This window comes from Colletes latitarsis, chromosome 11, assembly GCF_051014445.1.
Source record: "Colletes latitarsis isolate SP2378_abdomen chromosome 11, iyColLati1, whole genome shotgun sequence".
Classification (NCBI taxonomy): Eukaryota; Metazoa; Arthropoda; class Insecta; order Hymenoptera; family Colletidae; genus Colletes; species Colletes latitarsis.
This window is the reverse complement of record NC_135144.1, coordinates 28,536,631-28,558,351: the sequence shown is the minus strand read 5'-3', so window position 1 is coordinate 28,558,351 and position 21,721 is coordinate 28,536,631. Positions and strand designations below refer to the sequence as shown.

Below are 21,721 nucleotides of genomic sequence, written 5' to 3'. Positions count from 1 at the left end.
TCGATTGGCGGGACAACGTAAAGCAATACACCAGTAACTCCTGACATTGGGCAGAATACTCTTTAGTCGGCCGGTCCTCGTTAAACATTCGTTTACGTTCCAACGTGATAACGCGCAGTTTGCACATTGTGAAACAAGTACCAAGGAATCGTACAACAGAGCAATTGCACAAGGTAGCTCGCTCGTCGAGTATTTTTTACCGAGTATTACCTGCGGCGATGTATGCGACAGAAACACCATTTCCTTTATGTGATCGTTTAACGCGTGAAAAAAAAAAAATCGTAATGCAACACCGTGTCGAATAGTTCGCTCTTGTTGACCATGGGCCGGCTGACACACAAATAAACAACCATCGACGACTAAAACACCAAAAAAAAAAAATCGAGTGTACGAAGCAAACCATATTTCATTGTATCGCGACTAGCCACGGACAATCAAAATGTAAACATGGTGTTTAATTTGCTTCCATTACATGACATCGTGCCAAACGCAGAATTCATTTATTTTGAGGAACAGATGTTAATTTATATGTGTATCTACGAGTTGTACATTGTACGAATTTTGTTGGCGTAATATGTAATATGTAATATTATCATTATTATTATTATTATTATTATTATTAATATTATTATTATTATTATTATTGATAATTATATTATTATTATTGATATAATTATTACTCATTTTAAACAAAATACACTGTAAAATGTTTGTTAAGTTTTTGACCTTGCTTATATAATTGAGTAAAATATTTAATATTTTAGATTGTAACCAAGACAGAACTTTATTAATGAAAAGAATATGAGAAATCAAATACGAGCCGGATTAATTATTTTCAACCTTCTCGATTGACGAATTATCGAATTAAAACTGTAAAAATTAAATACTGTCGTTGATTGATGTTCGATTCGTATGCAAATTTATACAAAAACACACGTGTATCAGAATTGAGCAGAATATTTGCTAGGATGCGAGTCCATGTAATCACATTATAGATACACGATAATTAAACAGTTGTCGAATACTTAACTAGATTTACAATATCGAAATTGGATGATTATTGCCCGACGACAGTGTACTTACAGAATTATTACGTGTAACGAAGTTGTGGCGAATAGTAATTTAGTTATTGCCCGTCGACGCCATTGTTATGAACGCTGTTAATCGAGTCGATCCCACCGTGCATTTGCAACAACGAACAAAAAGTACAGTTTCTTAAATTGAAATTGGCGTGTTTGAAGATTTCGAAAGTGGCGCCACTCGCGGGAATATTCTGCCGCACGGGTACGCGAGCGTGCACAGCGACGAACAACTTTAGTTTCACGATTACCGTTCAAGCGAGAGCGTAACGTTCGGCGTGAGCGTGACGAAAGCGTCGAATATCGCCGTTATTATTTTAACAATATCGTATCGTAACCTCCGCGATTCGTCAACGGATTTTATTTTCACGTTTGAAACGGTATCGGGTCACGTGACGGCGCAGCACTGTACCAACCTGCACGCGTATACCTAGATCGCAGCACACCTCGTTACTATATACTTTATCGCGGTTCAAAACCTGTCGGTCTGCATTCCAGTGTGCTGGTGGACGCCAAGCGTCGTGTTCTATAGGAAATCGAACCGATCGAGGCTAGCAACGATCGCTGAAAGGAAAAATGAAGTGATTCACCGGCACGAAATATTAACGGACTCGTCGTTTCGCCTCCGCGAGGAAGTATCGGTTTTGGAAAGTTCAACGGAAAACCCAAAAGGATCTGGAACGAAAGGATCGTACAGCCGGATCGAAGGAAAAAGGGTGAGTGTGCCTCGAGCGTAATTATATTTCTTTTCTTCCTTCCCGTCGCCGATCTTTGCCGTGCTTCGATTATCTCGCTTCGCGAAACCGAACGAGACTGCATCGACGGAATTGCCGATCGGTCGAAAACATTTGCTCATGGTGTCGCCGTGGAAGATCACCTGCCGGAAGGGGTGAGCCAACAGCATTTTTGGTGAAACGCGAATGTGCGGTAGATGTGCACAGCATAGTCAAATATATGTATACATATGTATACAGATGTACGTATACGTGTCGGGAACAGTGATTCGAACTTGTGACAATTGACAAAATCTGCATTCGGATAATACCGCGCTGCTTAATGCGCCTGCGTTCGAGTCTGTATACACGTTACGCAGATTTTAATTAATCTTCGACAAAAGTGTCCCGCGTTGCTAACAGCAATATCGGCAGAGCTGTCAATCGAGCCGGCAGAAGCACGTTCGAATGCCCAAAGATTGCCACAGTAACGAGCAATAGATTGCGATCTCGTCTCGACGTACATACGTACGTGCCGATCAGTCGTGAAAAACGAAACGTTCGTGGCTCGGAATATAAGTGGTTAGGTATGGGGAAGCAAATTAAAATAGCATATGACACATATACGGCTAAATATTCTTCGCTCGTTTCGCCTAAGCGATCGCCGTCCATATCGAGGAAGAGAATCGTGTTTAAGCCGTGCATCTCGTATCAGGCACCGAGATACGCAACGCGACGCAGAAAGAAATAAAAACCGTTCGCGTGATTAATCGACGATCGCCGAAAGGAAGGAAGGGTCCACTTCCCTCGAATCTGTTCGATCAACGGGAACCCGATCTTCCTGGTTCTTATTCGTCGGGTGTAACGGAACACTGCACTTCGCTTTACGGAATATCGAACTAAAATTATCATCGATTTAACCGTTTACGGTCCAAGGCAATTTTATTTCCACTTCTACCCTAACGAATACCCAATCTACGATGAATTTAATATAAGCGAATAACTTAGAAATATATCTTCCATCTATTTGTAATTTCAAGTTAGCCATCGTGTCGTATCTTTTGAAACTTGAAAAGAACATCCAATGTTTCACATACAGGATGTTCGGTTAACCATGGAAAAAACTATAATGGGGGATTCTAGAGGCAAAAATAAGACGAAAATCAAGAATACCAATTTGTTGATGGAGGCTTCGTTAAAAAGTTATTACCAATTAAATTCGACAATTTTAAATCGTCCTGGAAAAATTATTTTCGGTTAGGGGGGCCAATTATAATCATTTTTGGTCATTACACATAACCCCGAAATCCTACGCAGTTTCAAGAAAAAAATTCGAGTAGATACTGAAATTTTTCTGTGAAAAAAAATTTTTCAAATCATTCTAAAAAAATTATTTTCGGTTAGGGGGGTCAATTATAATCATTTTTGGTCATTACACATACCCTCGAAATCCTATCCACTTTCTAGAAAAAAATTCGAGAAGGTGTGAAATTTTTCGGCGAAAAAAGAAATTTCAAATCGTTCTGGAAAAATTATTTTCGGTTGCGGGGGTCAATTACAATCATTTTTGGTCATTACACATACCCTTGAAATCCTATCCACTTTCTAGAAAAAAATTCGAGAAGGTGTGAAATTTTTCGGCGAAAAAAAAAAATGTCAAATCGTTCTGGAAAAATTATTTTCGGTTGCGGGGGTCAATTACAATCATTTTTGGTCATTACACATAACCCCGAAATCCTACGCAGTTTCGAGAAAAAAATTCGAGTAGATACTGAAATTTTTCTGTGAAAAAAAAATTTTTCAAATCATTCTAAAAAAATTATTTTCGGTTAGGGGGGTGAATTATAATCATTTTTGGTCATTACACATACCCTCGAAATCCTATCCACTTTCTAGAAAAAAATTCGAGAAGGTGTGAAATTTTTCGGCGGAAAAAAAAAATTTCAAATCGATCTGGAAAAATTATTTTCAGTTACAGGGCTTAATTACAAGCATTTTTGGTCAACAGACATACCCTCGAAATCCTACTCAGTTTCGAGAAAAAAATTCCTTACCGAAAATATCATTTCTGGCCAGAAATGTCTGACCGAATTTTCATGCGAATCTTTAAAACGTCATAACTTCTGAACGGATTGGACGATTTTAATGTTTAAAAAAGCAAACTACGCGTATTTTGATGGAGAATATGTACAAGTCGTAAAAATATACGTAAAGTTGGTCCTTGACCCCGCAAAATGAGAAAAACCCCATAAAAATGGTCCAATTTTCAAACAGCCATAACTCCTACAATTGTGAATATATTTCAATGAAACTTTTTTCATTTTATTATTAGACAACTTTTCTGTAGAGCGTCAAACAAAAATACTAAAAATAAAAAAGGTATTTTTAAGAAAAATTGACCAGGGGGTAGGTGCCTAAATTTTTCGGCGAAAATAAAATTTCAAATCGTTCTGAAAAAATTATTTTCGGTTGCGGAGGTCAATTACAATCATTTTTGGTCATTACACATAACCCCGAAATCCTACGCAGTTTCGAGAAAAAAATTCGAGTAGATACTGAAATTTTTCTGTGAAAAAAAAATTTTTCAAATCATTCTAAAAAAATTATTTTCGGTTAGGGGGGTCAATTATAATCATTTTTGGTCATTACACATACCCTCGAAATCCTATCCACTTTCTAGAAAAAAATTCGAGAAGGTGTGAAATTTTTCGGCGGAAAAAAAAAATTTCAAATCGATCTGGAAAAATTATTTTCAGTTGCAGGGCTTAATTACAAGCATTTTTGGTCAACAGACATACCCTCGAAATCCTACTCAGTTTCGAGAAAAAAATTCCTTACCGAAAATATCATTTCTGGCCAGAAATGTCTGACCGAATTTTCATTCGAATCTTTAAAACGTCATAACTTCTGAACGGATTGGACGATTTTAATGTTTAAAAAAGCAAACTACGCGTATTTTGATGGAGAATATATACAAGTCGTAAAAATATACGTAAAGTTGGTCCTTGACCCCGCAAAATGAGAAATACCCCATAAAAATGGTCCAATTTTCAAACAGCCATAACTCCTACAATTGTGAATATATTTCAATGAAACTTTTTTCATTTTATTATTAGACAACTTTTCTGTAGAGCGTCAAACAAAAATACTAAAAATGAAAAAGGTATTTTTAAGAAAAATTGACCAGGGTGTAGGTGCCTAAATTTTTCGGCGAAAAAAAAAAATTTCAAATCGTTCGGAAAAAAATATTGTTAGCTGTGGGGGTCAATTACAATCACTTTTAGTGAATAGACATACCCCCGAAATCTTACTCAGTTTCTAGAAAAAAATTTGAGATGTGAAATTTTTCGACGAAAAAAAAAATTTCAAATCGTTTTGAAAAAATTATTTTCGGCTGCGGGGGTCAATTACAATCATTTTTGGTGAATAGACATACCCCTGAAATCCTGCGTATTTTCGAGAAAAAAATTCAGTACGGACGGAACTTTGAAGGTTAATGACTTTTTAACAAAGCCTCCATCAACAAATTGGTATTCTTGATTTTCGTCTTATTTTCGTCTCTAGAATCCCCCATTAAAATTTTTCCCATGGTTAACCGAGCACCCTGTATACAATTGGACTTGAAGTACCACCTTACGTACCAAGCGAATTTTATGTAAAATTATAGGTTCGCAAGTGAAGAATATTATTGTAATACTAATATTACATGTATCTTGTTAGCGATGATTAACATTGGGAGATTGTGGTTTTAATTCATGACAATTGTAAGTAATCATTCTCAAGTTTTCCTTCGCTATTTTCTGCAATTTCGATCGTCGAGATCTCTCAGTATTTTGGACGGTAACAAGAGGTAGGTCGTGAAAGCGGAGCTCAATTCCTGATCCTCGATCGGCCATGATGACCACCGCGTGTAAAAAGGATTTCGGAACTCGAGCTTCTGGTCAACGACAGGTTGTAGAAACGAGTCTAATTCTCTCGTTCAGCTGTTACGATTCGCGCGGGCGTGCATGTGTGCGTAAGCCGAGTGGCATTGGCTGGTCGTGAGGTTAGGTGCGCGGAGGCATCGTTGGTCCGCGCGGGGCGAGGAGAGGGGGTTGACAACCACTGGTTTGGAATTCGAGTTCTTTATTTTTACGAGAGGCAACGTCGGAAACCAGCCTCTTTCGAGCCCTTCTCACCTGTTACATACCACCGGTATTTATGCTACCATTTAACCAGAAGTTAAGAGTCCTCCCGTACATAAAACACGTTAAACTGCCTCGCCAGCGGACCGAACGTGTGCTTTTTGCCCCGCGATTTCGGGCTCCGATGAAAAATGCTTCTCTCGTTCGAAGACGACGACGATACTCCGCCGAATTTCGCCTTCTTCCACGTAACGAACTTGTCGCGGAACACTTTTTCTCGCATTCCGGGCAGAACGAAAATAAGTAAAGTGAAAAGAATGGAATCGAGATTCGAATTTAACCGAAAACTGTCGAACGTTGATTCTTCCACCTCGTTGCGGACGCGTCAAATATAGGGTTTTCTAATAAGAACGACGGGACTTCGAATGAAAGTAAAGCGAGAACTACAAAAGATAATCCGACATTCAATGACATACATTGGACACAATATTTGATGCCACGACGTGACATCAAGTTGTGGCGATGCGAATTTTTAGCTTTCCGACCAAAGTCATAGTCGTGACTTGGCGTCGCGTGGAAACGCGCCTTTACCAAGTCAAATTGCGTACCAACAGATTCTGGTTTACGTATGAATTTGCAAACGAAACGTTAAATGGGAGTTGGGTTCACGAACGAATGTGAAATTTTCATTCGTTATGCGTGACGAAAATTCGGCCGTTCCTGGCCAGATGTATCGGGGAAGAAAATCTCTGCGTTAATTCAGTGCATGAAAGTGTCGCGTGGGTGGACGGTACGGTGTAACCCGTGAATGGATCTGCCTACGTGTGGCGCGTGTGTTAGCCAACAAATAATTTCCATCGGTCTTCGACGTGTCGGTACGGTTCTCTGATCGTCATTCACGACTATCGGGCGTCAGCACGTGGGCGGAAAGCGGTGCGCGCAATGAACGACGGTTTTCGTCACCGTATATGGTCATTTTCGTGTTGTCACTGTGGCACCTCTGTCCGGTATTCTCGCCGCCGACCTTGCTTTCTTTGTAGTTGCTGATACAATTCGCGGATACGTGCATTCGACACGCGATTCACGTAGTCACGAAAACAACACTAGTCAACAAATTGTAAACAATAGTTTATATTCTATATTCTTTCAGATGTCTTCTATTTATGCGCATTAAAATAGGAAATGATAGGGAACATCGCTTGACTCTGGTTTTGAAAATATACCCCGTGATTTTTATTTCATTCAAGCACAGTAAATTCAAGTATATTAGAATAAAACACATTTTCTTTGATTTATCCGAAGTTACGCAGAAATGACATCAAAACTAATGAAATTATATGGGTTTTTATGGCTTACAAAATCCACGTTTGTGTCTTGGAGAAACTAAAACCAATATTTTAATTTTACTTTCTTCCTTGTGATTAGAGTCGTAACAATGACTAGAATTCATTGCTTAAAGGAAGAATATACAGGGTGTTCGGCCACCCCTGGGAAAAATTTACATGAGCGATTCTACAGGCCAAAATAAGTCGAAAATCAAGAATACCAATTTGTTGATGGAAGCTTCGTTAAAAAGTTATTAACAATTAAATTCAAAAATTTCAAATCGTTCTGGAAAAATTATTTTCGGTTGCGGGGGTCAATTACAATCATTTTTGGTGAATAGACATATCCCCGAAATTCCACACACTTTCGAGAAAAAAATTCGAGAAGGTGTGAAATTTTTCGACGAAAAAAAAAAATTTCAAATCGTTTTGGAAAAATTATTTTTGTTTGCAGGGGTCAATTACAATTATTTTTAGTCATTACACATACCTCCGAAATCCTACCCACTTTCGAGAAAAAAAATCAGGTAGGTTCTGAAATTTTTTGGTGAAAAAGAAATTTTTCAAATCGTTCTAAAAAAATTATTTTCGGTTGCGGGGGTCAATTACAATCATTTTTTGTCATTACACATAACCCCGAAATCCTACGCTCTTTCGAGAAAAAAATTCCTTATCGAAAATCTAATTAGGTACCTAAATTTTTCAACGAAAAAAAGAAAATTTTAAATCGTTCTGAAAAAATTATTTTCGGTTGCGGAGGTCAATTACAATTATTTTTGGTCATTACACATACCTCCGAAATCCTATCCACTTTCGAGAAAAAAAATCGGAAAGGTGCTGAAATTTTTCGGCGAAAAAAAAATTTTTCAAATCGTTCTAAAAAAATTATTTTCGGTTGCGGGGGTCAATTACAATCATTTTTTGTCATTACACATAACCCCGAAATCCTACGCTCTTTCGAGAAAAAAATTCCTTACCGAAAATCTAATTAGGTACCTAAATTTTTCAACGAAGAAAAGAAAATTTTAAATCGTTCTGAAAAAATTATTTTCGGTTGCGGGGCTCAATTACAATAATTTTTGGTGAATAGACATATCCCCGAAATCCTGCGAATTTTCGAGAAAAAAATTCAGAACAGGCGGAACTTTAAACGTTAATAACTTTTTAACGAAGCCTCCATCAACAAATCGATATTCTTGATTTTCGTCTTGTTTTGGTCTCTAGAATCTCCTATTAAAATTTTTCCCAGGGTTGGCCGAACACCCTGTATTCGCTGTTGACTAATTGGACGATTCTTGTGCCACCTCGAGCACGTTAACTTATGTTTTTTGAAGGGAGAGGGAAGCCTTTTGACGCGAGATCGCGTCCATTAATATTTATTGACCCGCGACTGGCCTTTTATTGCTGTGCAATAAAATACGAACACGCTCGAAAGCGAAACGAGAGTTGCTTTTCCTTATTGTCGTTATGTCACTTTGGTAATAGGTGTCAATATAGGACACGTGTTCCATTTCGTAATTATTGAAATTCAAGGTCAAATTCTTGTTTCTTTCCGAGTATCCGTGCACAGCAACCAAACTGGTTCTAATCTAGAGTTATCTCTAACGTTCGTTCGAATAGTGAAATTCATAACTAAAATTTAAATCGAAAAGGGTGGGGGGATTTGATAAATCTCGAATAAAACCCTTCGCCCTTTCACCGACGATGCACGTGCGAGATCCCATTAGGAATAGTTGACGTTTTCGCGTCACGAAATTGTGAGCCGCGATGTCATCGAAAACTAGAACGAGAATGCGTTCTATTTCCACGTGAACTCTTCGCCGTTCTAAACTTAAACGCGCTTGTCGGGCATTAATTTTAGTGGGGCTCTAGTCGGCGCCACGAGTCCCCGCGAGTTTTCGTCCCCCCTTCCTCCCGACAACGAGGTTGGAAAAACGACCAGAAAAAAAGAAATATGCGTAACTCCGCTCTTCCTTGATTGCAGAATGTGTCAAGATGCGACCTATGCCCTCCCTATGTGGCGTTGTCACAGCTTTGCTACACGTCCTGGCCAGCTTTGCCCACGGTAAGTTACTTTTCCCCCATTTTAGGGGGAAAAAGTAGAAATACTTTTTAAGCTACGATTCCCCCACTTTATGTGAAATTCTCATACGAATAAAAATTTCTGATAACGAATAGAAAATGAAAATTTCAATCGTCGCTTAATTATTATTTATTTCAAAATACAACGAACGTCGATGGTCGATTATCGATAGTAAACGCAATTAACACGTTCACTGCCAGATCAGAGCCGTATAATATTCTGCAAAAGTAAAATTTTTACTTTAGACCATTGTAAGCTACATAACCTAAAAATTTTTTCAATATTTATTTTTGTAACCTCGTTAAAATTCATGAATTCTAGCCAAATTTATTTTTCTCATGGTCTTAACTCGAGAATTAATTTTTCTAGTATTATAATGGTAAATCCTGTCATCAGTATATGGGTGACGTGGCAGTGAAACTGTTAAATACCCGACGCTGTTCGGCCAACCCTGGAAAAAATTTTATGGAAGATTTTAGAGGCAAAAATAAGACGAAAATCAAGAATACTAATTTGTTGATCGAGGCTTTGTTAAAAAGTTATTAACGTTTAAAGTTCCGTCTGTAGAACGGCAATCTGAGAACAGCTGCGTGCACGCGACAGTGGTTCTCACTCATAAAATTGCAAGGCTGAGTGAGAACCACTGTCGCGTGCACGCAGCTGTTCACAAGTTGTCGCTCTACAGACGGAACTTTGCACGTTAATAACTTTTTAACGACGCCTCGATCAACAAATTGGTATTCTTGATGTTTGTCTTATTTTAGCCTCTAGAATCCCTCATTAAAATTTTTCCCACGGGTGGCCGAACACTCTGTATAACTATTATTTATTTTGAAAGTCAACAGACACACAGTATAAATGTATTGACGGATGAAAACTGTTTGGCAGGGCAAAGGCAAGAGGTAGGCATGTCCTTCACTCGACATCCTCAACCTCTGGATGCACCACTAGGCGACGACGTGAATTTCGAGTGCAACCTAAACCTCGCTGCGGAACGGTTCTCGTGGCGCCATAGGCCGTTAGGCTCGGACAAGTGGTTGCCGGTGTCCCATACGCCCAGCAACAGCGGCAAAACCTCTCGTCACGTAGTGAACTTCGACGACAAGTCGAAAGCCGGTGACTACCGGTGCATAGCTTTCTACGGTGAGCATTTCGTTTATGCATCGCAGCTTTTATTTGTAATACGAGCAACTAATTGTTCCGCGTTACTGTCTCTGTTCAGGTACCAGCGGTTTGGCCTCGGATCCAGCACGATTAACGCTCGCCACGCTGCAGAAATTCGTCGACAAGACGGACGTTGTTATAAACGTAGCGGCCGGGAACACGGTGCCCGTTACGTGTCCCGTGCCGTACTCCGCCCCAGAGGCCATAGTACAATTCTACAAAGACAACAATCTCGTGCAGAACGTAAACGGGAGAACCATGGTCATCGAGAACGCTAGAGTTCAGGACAGCGGAACGTATCATTGCACCGCCAGTAATTACATAACCAATCAAATATTCACCAGCAATCATAAGACCGTGCTGAACGTGCATACGAATATGAAATTCCAAGCGCCGTACTTCATCAAGCAGCCGCAGACGGAATACAAAGTCCTCAGGGACAAAAATGTGACGTTGGAGTGCTTTGGCGCTGGCTACCCGGTGCCCAACGTCACATGGAGCAGGCTGGGTAGCCCGTTGCCGTCCAATTCGATGAAAACTGCGACTGGCTTGACGATTAATAACGTCCAGCCGTCGGACAGAGGCGAGTACGACTGCATGTGGACCAACAACGGTGTGCACATCAAATCTGTGATCATATTGAAAGTAATGGAAGCGCCGAAGGTGATCAAGTCGCCAAAGGCGTCCACGTTCTCGGAGGGCGGGGAATTGGAGCTTTCTTGCACGGTAACCGGTGAACCGGAACCGAGGGTCGAGTGGTTGATCAACGGGGAATCCTTGGTGCCCAGCGACAGCTTGGAGATCAAAGGTTTCAAGCTCTTCATCTCCGAGGTCGAGAAAAGACACGCCGGCGTCGTGCAATGCGTCGCCAGCAACGAGTACGGTTTCGACTCCGGCTACAATTTGCTGAAAGTAAATCCGAAGCAACACATGGGTACGACCGAGTCACGACCGGACTACGGGATCTCCAATTCGAGGCACAAGCACACCAGAGGTGGAGGAAGGAGACGAAGCAAAGAGGGCAAACGAAAAGGCACTGGTAATTTAATTATCCGTTTACCAACGCCGCATAGTAAAAAAATTTATCGACCAAGTGAAACGAATGGCTAAAGAATAACGCGTTCGCCTAAAGTTAATCCTCGTTAACGTAAAGTCGTGCTACTTTTAATCGACGTTAATATACGTAAATGTTAATACGACTGCTCGTAATTAATTCTGAAACGTGTCTTGCATTTTCAGCAGTGCTGGTGCCACCGACTCAGCCCAGCGTCACGAGATTGACGGACGTGTCCGTGATGGTCAGATGGACGGTCCCGGAGAACACCGGTTTGCCGATCGAGTTCTTTAAAGTCCAGTACCGCGAGCTCGGGCAGAAACTGAACGGCAAACAGGCGAAATGGATGACCGCCAATTCGGAAATACCGCAGCACGTGCGGTCGTTCGAGGTCACCGATTTGCAGCCCGGTCACACGTATCGATTCCGTATCGCGGCGGTGTACAAGAACAACGACAACAAACCGAGCCCGAATTCCGAGCGGTTTCATCTGAACAGAGACAAAGGTACCGACCGCAAGAAAATGCCGGTACCGTTGCTGACCAACACGGAAGCATTGGGTCCGCAAGAGGTGTTGCTGATCTGGCAGAATCCGGACAGCACGGCGAACATAGACGGTTTTTACGTGTACCATCGGGCCTCCTCGTCGGCAGGGGACTACGTGAAAACCACGGTCGAAGGGAAGAACTCCTTCAACATAACCATATCCCATTTGCACCCGGACACGACGTACGAGTTCAAGGTGCAGAGCTTCTCGGTGGACGCCGCCTCGGAATTCTCGCAGATACTCTGCCAGAAAACGAAGAAGCTGGTGATCGAGCACAACGATCACGACAACCGCAAAGACCACGGTAGCAATATAACGCTGGACAGCCGTGTTGGGCCAGCGGACGATCGAAACGCGAACATGTACGCGATAATTGGCGGCGTTCTCGGCGGATCGACGTTACTGGGTGGTTTGGTAGCTGTCGCGGTCGTCTATAAAAGGACCAAACGCAAACAGAGCCGGGAATCTTCACAGAGCGAAGGTGATTATAGTTTGTAACAGCAAAAGTACAGCTTTAGCGCTTCGCTGTATCAGCGTTCTATTAATCGAAGGTACAAAACGGTAATAGAGATTTTAAGACATTCGTAAATTTATTAGAATCTAATGGCTATCGTGTACGCCTTTAAATACGGAAACGTATTTTTCTTGCTCGACAGGCAAACCGATAACAAACGGAAGAGTTATGAACGGTGGTGTCACCGACTCGAAAATAAACATAACGTCGAACCCGCTCGCTGGTCTCGATACGTCCGAAGACATAATACAGCCTAAGGTCGGTATTTGTAAGTAGCAATATCAATACTTTCGCTCTGTTTCGGAGGAAAAGAATGACCGTGTTGATTTCGAGGGATAGAGATTTCGCGTCGACGGTGCTGTGTTCTTCTTTTGCATTCGAGACAGACATTTCCATCTATGGTCATTCAATTTTCCCCTTAAAACAGTGGTTTCCAAACATCGTGGAAGGCGTCCCTCTACCCCGTTAAAAAGACGAAGAGAAAATTTTTTCGCGCGAAGTAACTATTATTTAGCTATTATCAATTGTATAATAGCAAATTTTTAACAAGATATAATAATTAAATGTGCAAAAAAAAAGTAATTTACGGTCATCTCGTAGCTGGCTTAAAGTCGTGTAAATTTCTCTTATTGAACTTATGTTTTAACAGTTGTCAGACTTTGATGATCGATGCACCGATCGAAAGTAAACGTTTAAATTATTCAAAATCTCCCTCCTCCCCGGGATGGCGCCAACCACTTGGGGAAAACACTGTCCTAAGGAGGTATTCTAGTCTAAACATGGAAAAACAAGGACATTTTTGGAATTTAATAAAAGAAAAACTACTCAAGACATTAGTTTCACGCTTTGCACCGTTATTTATACTTGCTAAGTTACGTAAATTTTTTTTATACAAACAGAAATTGTTAAACTACGCGAGTGTGTTTTTATAGCATATTTTTGAGGTCCTAAAGTGTCAGACTAGAATGCCCTCTTAAAGTCAAAAGTGCACCAGGCGAACGTAAACGCAATCTTAATCGCATACGTGGTCACTTTGTACGCCTACGATGTTTGTACCGCGCGAACATTCGTATAACGCTCTGTCTGTGTGTGTGCGCGCGCGTGTGCGTGTGCGTGTGCGTGTGCGTGAGAGTGTCTGATGGGTTGTAACTTTGGAGTTCCACCTTCATCCAACGATAAAGTCGATCGAGGAAAGGTTACTTTGAATATCCTCGTCGTGAGAGAATTTCTGGAAAGACTCGCCATATACAGGGTGTTCGGTTATACCTGGGAAAAATTTTAACACTGACTGGGTTGACCAGTCAGTTAAATTTTTCATATCATTCTAAAAAAATTATTTTCGGTTGCGGGGGTCAATTACAATCGTTTTTGGTCATTACACATACCCCCGAATTCCTACACATTTCGCGGGAAAAAATTCAGTACGAGGGGAACTTTAAACGTTAATAACTTTTTAACAAAGCCGCCATCAACAAATTGGTATTCTCGATTTTCGTCTTATTTTTGCCTCTAGAATCTTCCATTGAAATTTTTCCCAGAGGTGGCCGAACACCCTGTATAAATAAATATTTCTAAGGTCAATTTTTACAAATTTGTCAATCTCACGTTTTTGTCAAATTTAAGAAGCTTCCAAAAAGAAGAATCATTTAGAAAATGGACCTCGATCGAAATAATGCAAAACTTGACCAAATTTCGATTGTTTCCAATTACATGTAAAAAAAAGAATAACTATCTTTGATGAAGGGTTGAACTCCGACAAATTACAACCGTTACGCCTCGAAATCTACTTCAAAGCGACTTTCATTTTTTTTTCTTTTTTTTTTTCTACGCACTATCCCGCACGCGACTGCATCTGCGTATTTTACATTCGACTAACGTGTTTCTGCTTTCAGACTATTCGATATTAAGGAGACTAGTCTTTTCTAGCTTTAGCGTTGGTCGCGTGTGCTGCTCTTTAATTCTACTCGCTCTCTGCACTTCTCTCTGGAGCCGCTTTTCTTTCGTTTTTTCCGAACACCACACACGTACGTTACCCATTCACCAACACGCTCACTGAGCCGATCTGAAAGAAGCGAACGAACACGCATGTTTCTAAACAGAGCGGGCAGCAACAATCGCCGATGGAAATGGCCTCGTTTCTAAACGGCCAAAACAACAACAGCAACAACCATAACAACAGCGACACAGCTGGAACCGACGTGAACACGTCGTACACTGAGCCCCCTCTGCTCCAGGGATCACTGCCTATCGAGCAACCTCTGTGAACAACATCTATAAATTTTCGAAACCGTTGTCGTCGTGCCAAGTGGCGTAACTAGCAATTACTAGCGGTTCGAACTTTCGAGTCTACGCATCGTTTAAGTTTGGTTATTTTGAAATTTTATTAGGGACACATTTTCTCTGTTTAAAAAGATCTTTTAAATACTTGCCTCGATCAAGAAACAACACTGTATTCGGTAAGAATTAACTTTATCGATGTAGTTTTCGACATATTATATTTGTTTCGATGTTGGGGCCCTGCATGCTTGGCACATGCTGCGCCCCCTTCCTTAGATACGCCACTGGACATGTTGGGATACGTATAAATGTCGCATCAGAGCGTAACAGACTGTTACTAACAGTTTCTTGTTGTATTCCAGGGCTGCCGAACTGATGGCCCGTGGGCCACACGCTGCTCCTTTCCCTACCACTCAACTGCTCCCACCACGTCCACATGGCTCACCGGTATCTGTATACAGGGTGACGCAATTGGGAAAAGCCATACGGTTAGAGACAAAAGAAAAATGTCACGAAGCAAACTTAAATGGCGTCGAACGATAAATTAAACGTAACTCTATAATTTTTAATCCCTGCAAGGAAGTATTAAGATGTATACACGGTACAGGGACATTTTTTGTATTTCCAACCGTTTTAGAGATGTAGTTTCTCACAATTACGTGGCACATCCTGTGTATAAGATCCCCAGTCACTGAGAGGAACTGCTAGATCAGTAGTGGGAGTAGTAGAGCGACAGTGGGGAATAAGTTCAGCAGCCCTGTTGTATGTATTGAAAGGAAGCGACGAAAGATGCACGAACACGTCGCTTCAATGATGGCTTTCTTAGTGAGATTTATGACTTTTACTTCTAGATATTTAGTCACGTCTAAGTTATCGCACCGAACAAACTGTTACGAGACATTTTGCAGGGTGTCGTAATAGGTATGCTCAAATATTTCAATTAATTACTAGACGCGTGTTCGATCGACGAATGTATCCGACGCATTCATTTCCAGATATATACTTCGCACGCGATAATTTATTAACCCTTTCTGTCCTGAATCGATTTCAATAATGAAAATATTCCTCCGCTCGAGAGCATCACTGCAGTTCATGGAACGCATCCATTTGAAAAGTACAAATATACAGGGTGTTCGGCCACCCATGGGAAACATTTTGATGGGAGATTGTAGAGGCTAAAATAAGACGAAAATCAAGAATACCAATTTGTTGATGGAGGCTTCGTTAAAAAGTTATTAACCTTTAAAATTCCGACCGTACTGAATTTTTTTCAAGAAACTGGGTAGGATTTCGGGGGTAGGTGTATTCACCAAAAATTATTGTAATTGACCCCTGCAACCGAAAATAATTTTTCCAGAACGATTTGAAATTTTTTATTTTCATCGAAAAATTTAGGCGCCAAATTAGATTTTCGGTAAGGAATTTTTTTCTCGAAAGTGCGTAATATTTCGGGGGTATGTGTAATGACAAAAAATGATCGTAATTGGCTCTTGCAACCGAAAATAATTTTTTTAGAATGATTTGAAAAATTTTTTTTTCGCCAAAAAATTTCACCTACCTGAATTTTTTTCTAGAAACTGAGTGGGATTTCGGGGGTATGTGTCATGACCAAAAATGATCGTAGTTGACTCTTGCAATCGAAAATAATTTTTCTAAAATGATTTGAAATTTTTTTTTTTCGTCGAAAAATTTTGGCGCCAATTAGATTTTCGGTAAGGAATTTTTTTCTCGAAAGTGTGTAGTATTTCGGGGGTATGTGTAATGACAAAAAATGATCGTAATTGGCTCTTGCAACCGAAAATAATTTTTTTAGAATGATTTGAAAAATTTTTTTTTCGCCAAAAAATTTCACCTACCTGAATTTTTTTCTAGAAACTGAGTGGGATTTCGGGGGTATGTGTCATGACCAAAAATGATCGTAGTTGACTCTTGCAATCGAAAATAATTTTTCTAAAATGATTTGAAATTTTTTTTTTTCGTCGAAAAATTTTGGCGCCAATTAGATTTTCGGTAAGGAATTTTTTTCTCGAAAGTGTGTAGTATTTCGGGGGTATGTGTAATGACAAAAAATGATCGTAATTGACTCTTGCAACCGAAAATAATTTTTTTAGAATGATATGAAAATTTTTTGTTCGTCAAAAAATTTCACATACCTGAATTTTTTTCTAGAAACTGGGTAGGATTTCGGGGGTATGGGTCATGACCAAAAATGATCGTAGTTGACTCTTGCAATCGAAAATAATTTTTCTAGAATGATTTGAAATTTTTTTTTTCGTCGAAAAATTTTGGCGCCAATTAGATTTTCGGTAAGGAATTTTTTTCTCGAAAGTGCGTAGTATTTCGGGGGTATGTGTAATGACAAAAAATGATCGTAATTGGCTCTTGCAACCGAAAATAATTTTTTTAGAATGATATGAAAATTTTTTTTTCATCAAAAAATTTCACCTACCTGAATTTTTTTCTAGAAACTGGGTAGGATTTCGGGGGTATGTGTCATGACCAAAAATGATCGTAGTTGACTCTTGCAATCGAAAATAATTTTTCTAGAATGATTAGAAATTTTTTTTTTTCGTCGAAAAATTTTGGCGCCAATTAGATTTTCGGTAAGGAATTTTTTTCTCGAAAGTGCGTAGTATTTCGGGGGTATGTGTAATGACCAAAAATGATCGTAGTTGACTTTTGCAACTGATAATAATTTTTTTAGAATGATTTGAAAAATTTTTTTCTCGCCAAAAAATTTCACCTACCTGAATTTTTTTCTAGAAACTGGGTGGGATTTCGGGGGTATGTGTCATGACCAAAAATGATCGTAGTTGACTCTTGCAATCGAAAATAATTTTTCTAGAATGATTTGAAATTTTTTTTTTTCGTCGAAAAATTTTGGCGCCAATTAGATTTTCGGTAAGGAATTTTTTTCTCGAAAGTGCGTAGTATTTCGGGGGTATGTGTAATGATCAAAAATGATCGTAATTGACTCTTGCAACCGAAAATAATTTTTTTCGAATGATTTGAAATTTTTTAATTTCATTTTTTAATAGCTTACTAACTTACTAACGAAGCCTCAGTCAAGAAATTGATAACCTTATTTTCGTCTTATTTTGGCCTCTAGAATCTCCCATTAAAATTTTTCCCAGGGTTGGCCGAACACCCTGTATATCATACGATATCGTCGAGACAATTTTATGGCAGACATAAGAAATTCATTGTTTTAAATATCGTAGATATTGTTTTTCTCTACTTTAATACGAATAGAAACTAAATATAAAGCTGACAAAAGTAATTACATAGTATCATAGTAATGCATAGTTTCTATTTTTGCAATATATCCCCCTTAATCTCTTAACGTCTCGAGATGATTATATTTTTGTACGTATCATGTGTAATATTTCATATATCCAGTCAATTGAAAATAGTCTGATCTATGTCGTGTTTGGACTCATTTTAATCAGAAGGATCTGAAGAATGCATCAGTACCATTTTTAGCATATTCTCTTTTTTCGTCAATGTCCAGATTTACTGTTGAGTTCCAAATCGTATGAAAGTTAATCATGCATTACTGTAGCATTAAAGTGACGCTATGGAATGACCATGGCAGAAAGGGTTAAAAGTGAGGTTAGAGTAGGGAATTGATGCTCGACCACGAAGTGGGTGCTTGAAATTTGTAATGTACCTGCTCGACGAATCATTTTCTTCAATCTTTGCGACTGTGCCCACTTTATGGTCGACGATGATCGACGACTCGAACGCAACGAAGCTTTTTAGACGCGCGTAGAAAATTGTCGCGGATCACGCGAGCTTGTAACCATAATGGTTTGGTTTTCTTTTGTGACGTGTTCACCTTTATCCATCGCATACGCGCAGATTTTGTATTGATTTTACACCAGGCAGCTTTTAAAGTTACTCTACAGTTTCCTAACTTATATTAACCGTCGTCCATTATTTTTATTTTCTTCTTTTTGTAAATACGCGAAGATTATCAGTAGTCACGTCGGTTTAAGACGCGAATGAAATTGTGCCTGATGGGGGAAAAAAAAAGGGAAGAAAGATAGCTGTGCAACGTGATTTAATATAAAACGCACGTGTTTTCTTTTTTTTTTTTTATGTTATCCATGATATTGAAACTTTTGGATATTATTGGATCGTCGACTCGACATTATTCTTGCTAAATAGAACGTACAAATAAAGGGTACGTGTTATTGTTTACTCGGTCCATTGTCGTCGTCGCAATCGGCAGCTCCGATCTTGATGAAATCGCTATTGCATTAGAACTAATCTTAGAATTCGCGAATAGAATAATAGAATTAATTGAATCATACGTTGCTAACAGTATTTGTTATGTAATATCACGAAGTTAACTTGTAACAACAGTATTTTCTCTAACTTCGAGTTAGACGCAATAAGTTCTTTTTTTTTCTAGTGATCGATATTGTATTCCTGACGGTAATCAAGCTTTATCATGGATCATGCGTAAAAAGTACGGAGAAACGAATGAAAGTCCTATGATTTGTTAGTCGGAATTTCGATATCAGATGACGAGACAACGAACAAGTTTTGTAAATAAGTATTTGTACAATTTTTCGACGCTACGTCGTTTTATATATATACGTATTTTTAACGTAAAGTTAATTATTTAAATCTTTTGTACTTTCTGAGAGCAGTTACAGCTATCTGCAGCATGGAAAGAACAATTTACGAACGAAAGATGGAATAAATTTTGTATATATTAGGATGGGTGAAATTTTAAGCAGGAGCATATGTGCCTTACATCTTGCCTATACAAAAGAATGTTAAGATTAATTATTTATATATACCTATACATGTATATTGACATTTTATGTACTTAATTTTTTTTTTTTTTTAATAAACTACAGAAAACACTATCCTTACCAAAATGTTCTAATGCGTTTGCTACGTATATTTAACGGGAGATTCTAGAGGCCAAAATAAGACGAAAATCAAGGATACCAAATTGTTGATGGAGGCTTCATTAAAAAGTTATTAAAAAATGAAATTAAAAAATTTCATATCATTCTAAAAAAATTATTTTCGGTTGCGGGGGTCAATTACAATCATTTTTGGTCATTAGACATACCCCTGAAATCCTACCCACTTTCTAGAAAAAAATTCCAGAAGGTGTGAAATTTTAAACGTTAGTAACTTTTTAACGAAGCCTCCATCAACAAATTCTTATTCTTGATTTTCATCTTCTTTTAGCCTCTAGAATCCCCCATTAAAATTTTTCCCCAGGTGTGGCCGAACACCCTGAATAAACAAAATTTTTAAATCATACCATAATTTTATGACACTAATAACTAATAAATATTTAATCGCTCCGTAGATGGGATGTTATCTTTATTGCATCAAGTATTGTTGTAAAGAAAGATATAAATAATTCTATTAACACCATTGGAAGGCTTAAAAATGTTTCAAAAAACCAGAGATGCCAGGAAAGGCACCGAAGGTGCTCTCTCACACTATGCCAGATCACGCATACGTGAGTTCGTGGAGTTTCGGACACCCGACAAAGGCAAACTGACGCATGCCCTCTTTCTCATTTCACCGAAGCTGCCCAAAGTAAGTTCGGACCGTCTCGTGGGAGTCGAGAGAGAAAGGCTCACACTTCCCTTCTCGCTCCTAAACAACTAATATCCAATCTCTCGTCAACAGGTCTCCACTGGCCTCTGCTGACCGCTGCTGACCACTCCTGTTACTTCTGCCAACGTATAATGATTACTACTGACTTCTGCCTGCCTCCGCTGGACTCTGCTGACCGCTACTGACCACTCCTGTTACTTCTGACAACGTATAACAATTATGACTGGCTACTGTCAGCCCCTCCCAGCCTCTGCTGGCCTCTGCTGACCACCGCTTATATTTCTGACAACGTATAACGATTACTACGGACTTCTGCCTGCCTCCGGTGGACTCTGCTGACCGCTACTGACCACTCCTGTTACTTCCGACAACGTATAACGATTACTACTTGTTACTGCTTGCCCCTGCTGGACTCTACTTCCCTCTGCATGCCTCTGCTGGCCTCCGTTGGCCTCTGCTGACCACTGCTGACCACCGCTTATATTTCCGGCAACGTACAACGATTACTACTGGCTACTGCCACCCTCTGCTGACCTCTGCCAGCATCTCCCGACCTAAGCTGGCCTCTGCCAACATCTCCCGACGTCAGCTGACCATCGCTGACCACTGCTGACCGTTGCTGACAACTTGTCACATGATGTAATATAATATAATATGTTTATATGTATTAAAGTTTTGTATAATGTAAATCTATGACAATAAATGATGTAATTTCAAAGTATTCAATGTGTTCTCATCATTTTTTACCGTCCTTTTCCTCTCCAAATCATTCTCTTACCTATAAGATGCGTACCACCTTCTTCGCAAGTTCACCAGCATTTTAGAAATGTTCCAGGGACTTTCGAAATCCGAATTTGAACTTGACCTTGGCCCAGTTTCGAAACTGGGTCAAGGCCATTCGAATCTTAGAAAAATTCCGGGCAGTTTGAGAATCCGGATTTGGCCTTGACCCAATTTCGAAAGTGGGTCAAGGCCATTCGAAATTTTTAGATATCTTCTGGCCGACTTGGAAATCCGGATGGCCTTGACCCAATTTCGAAAGTGGGTCAAGGCCATTCGAAATTTCAGAAATCTTCTGGCCGGCTTGGAAATCTGGATGGCCTTGACCCAATTTCGAAAGTAGGTCAAGGCCATTCGAAATTTCAGAAATCTTCCGGCCGACTTGGAAATCCGGATGGCCTTGACCCAATTTCGAAAGTAGGTCAAGGCCATCGAATCTTAGAAAAATTCCGGGGCTTTGGGAATC

General features: G+C 39.5%; 1 protein-coding gene across 6 annotated transcripts; it reads left to right on the top strand.

Moving 5' to 3' along the window:
• Positions 1–1,576: 1,576 nt before the first annotated feature.
• Positions 1,577–19,750, top strand: LOC143347898 (interference hedgehog). 6 transcript variants are annotated; one of them, XR_013080677.1, is made up of 8 exons: positions 1,577–1,795; positions 9,226–9,306; positions 10,213–10,467; positions 10,547–11,527; positions 11,728–12,570; positions 12,746–12,861; positions 14,703–15,801; positions 19,298–19,750. XR_013080677.1 is itself a non-coding variant. In XM_076777525.1 (7 exons), the coding sequence occupies exons 2-7, from the start codon at positions 9,237–9,239 to the stop codon at positions 14,865–14,867; spliced, it is 2,427 nt and encodes an 808-aa protein (XP_076633640.1). In that variant the 5' UTR covers positions 1,577–1,795; positions 9,226–9,236; the 3' UTR covers positions 14,868–16,263. The 6 variants fall into 6 exon arrangements, 5 of the variants coding, with proteins under 5 accessions (XP_076633640.1, XP_076633639.1, XP_076633637.1 ...); XM_076777525.1 differs by lacking the exon at positions 19,298–19,750 and having other exon boundaries at positions 11,731–12,570; positions 14,703–16,263; XM_076777524.1 differs by lacking the exon at positions 19,298–19,750 and having other exon boundaries at positions 14,703–16,263.
• Positions 19,751–21,721: the final 1,971 nt, after the last annotated feature.

Bases quoted from the DNA above. Each gene is read 5' to 3' on its own strand.
- LOC143347898 (XM_076777522.1), top strand. From the start codon at position 9,237: ATGCGACCTATGCCCTCCCTATGTGGCGTTGTCACAGCTTTGCTACAC. The intron at 10,468-10,546 runs GTGAGCATTTCG...GTCTCTGTTCAG, and splicing joins CCGGTGCATAGCTTTCTACG to GTACCAGCGGTTTGGCCTCG. The intron at 12,872-14,495 runs GTAAGTAGCAAT...TTCTGCTTTCAG, and splicing joins ACAGCCTAAGGTCGGTATTT to ACTATTCGATATTAAGGAGA.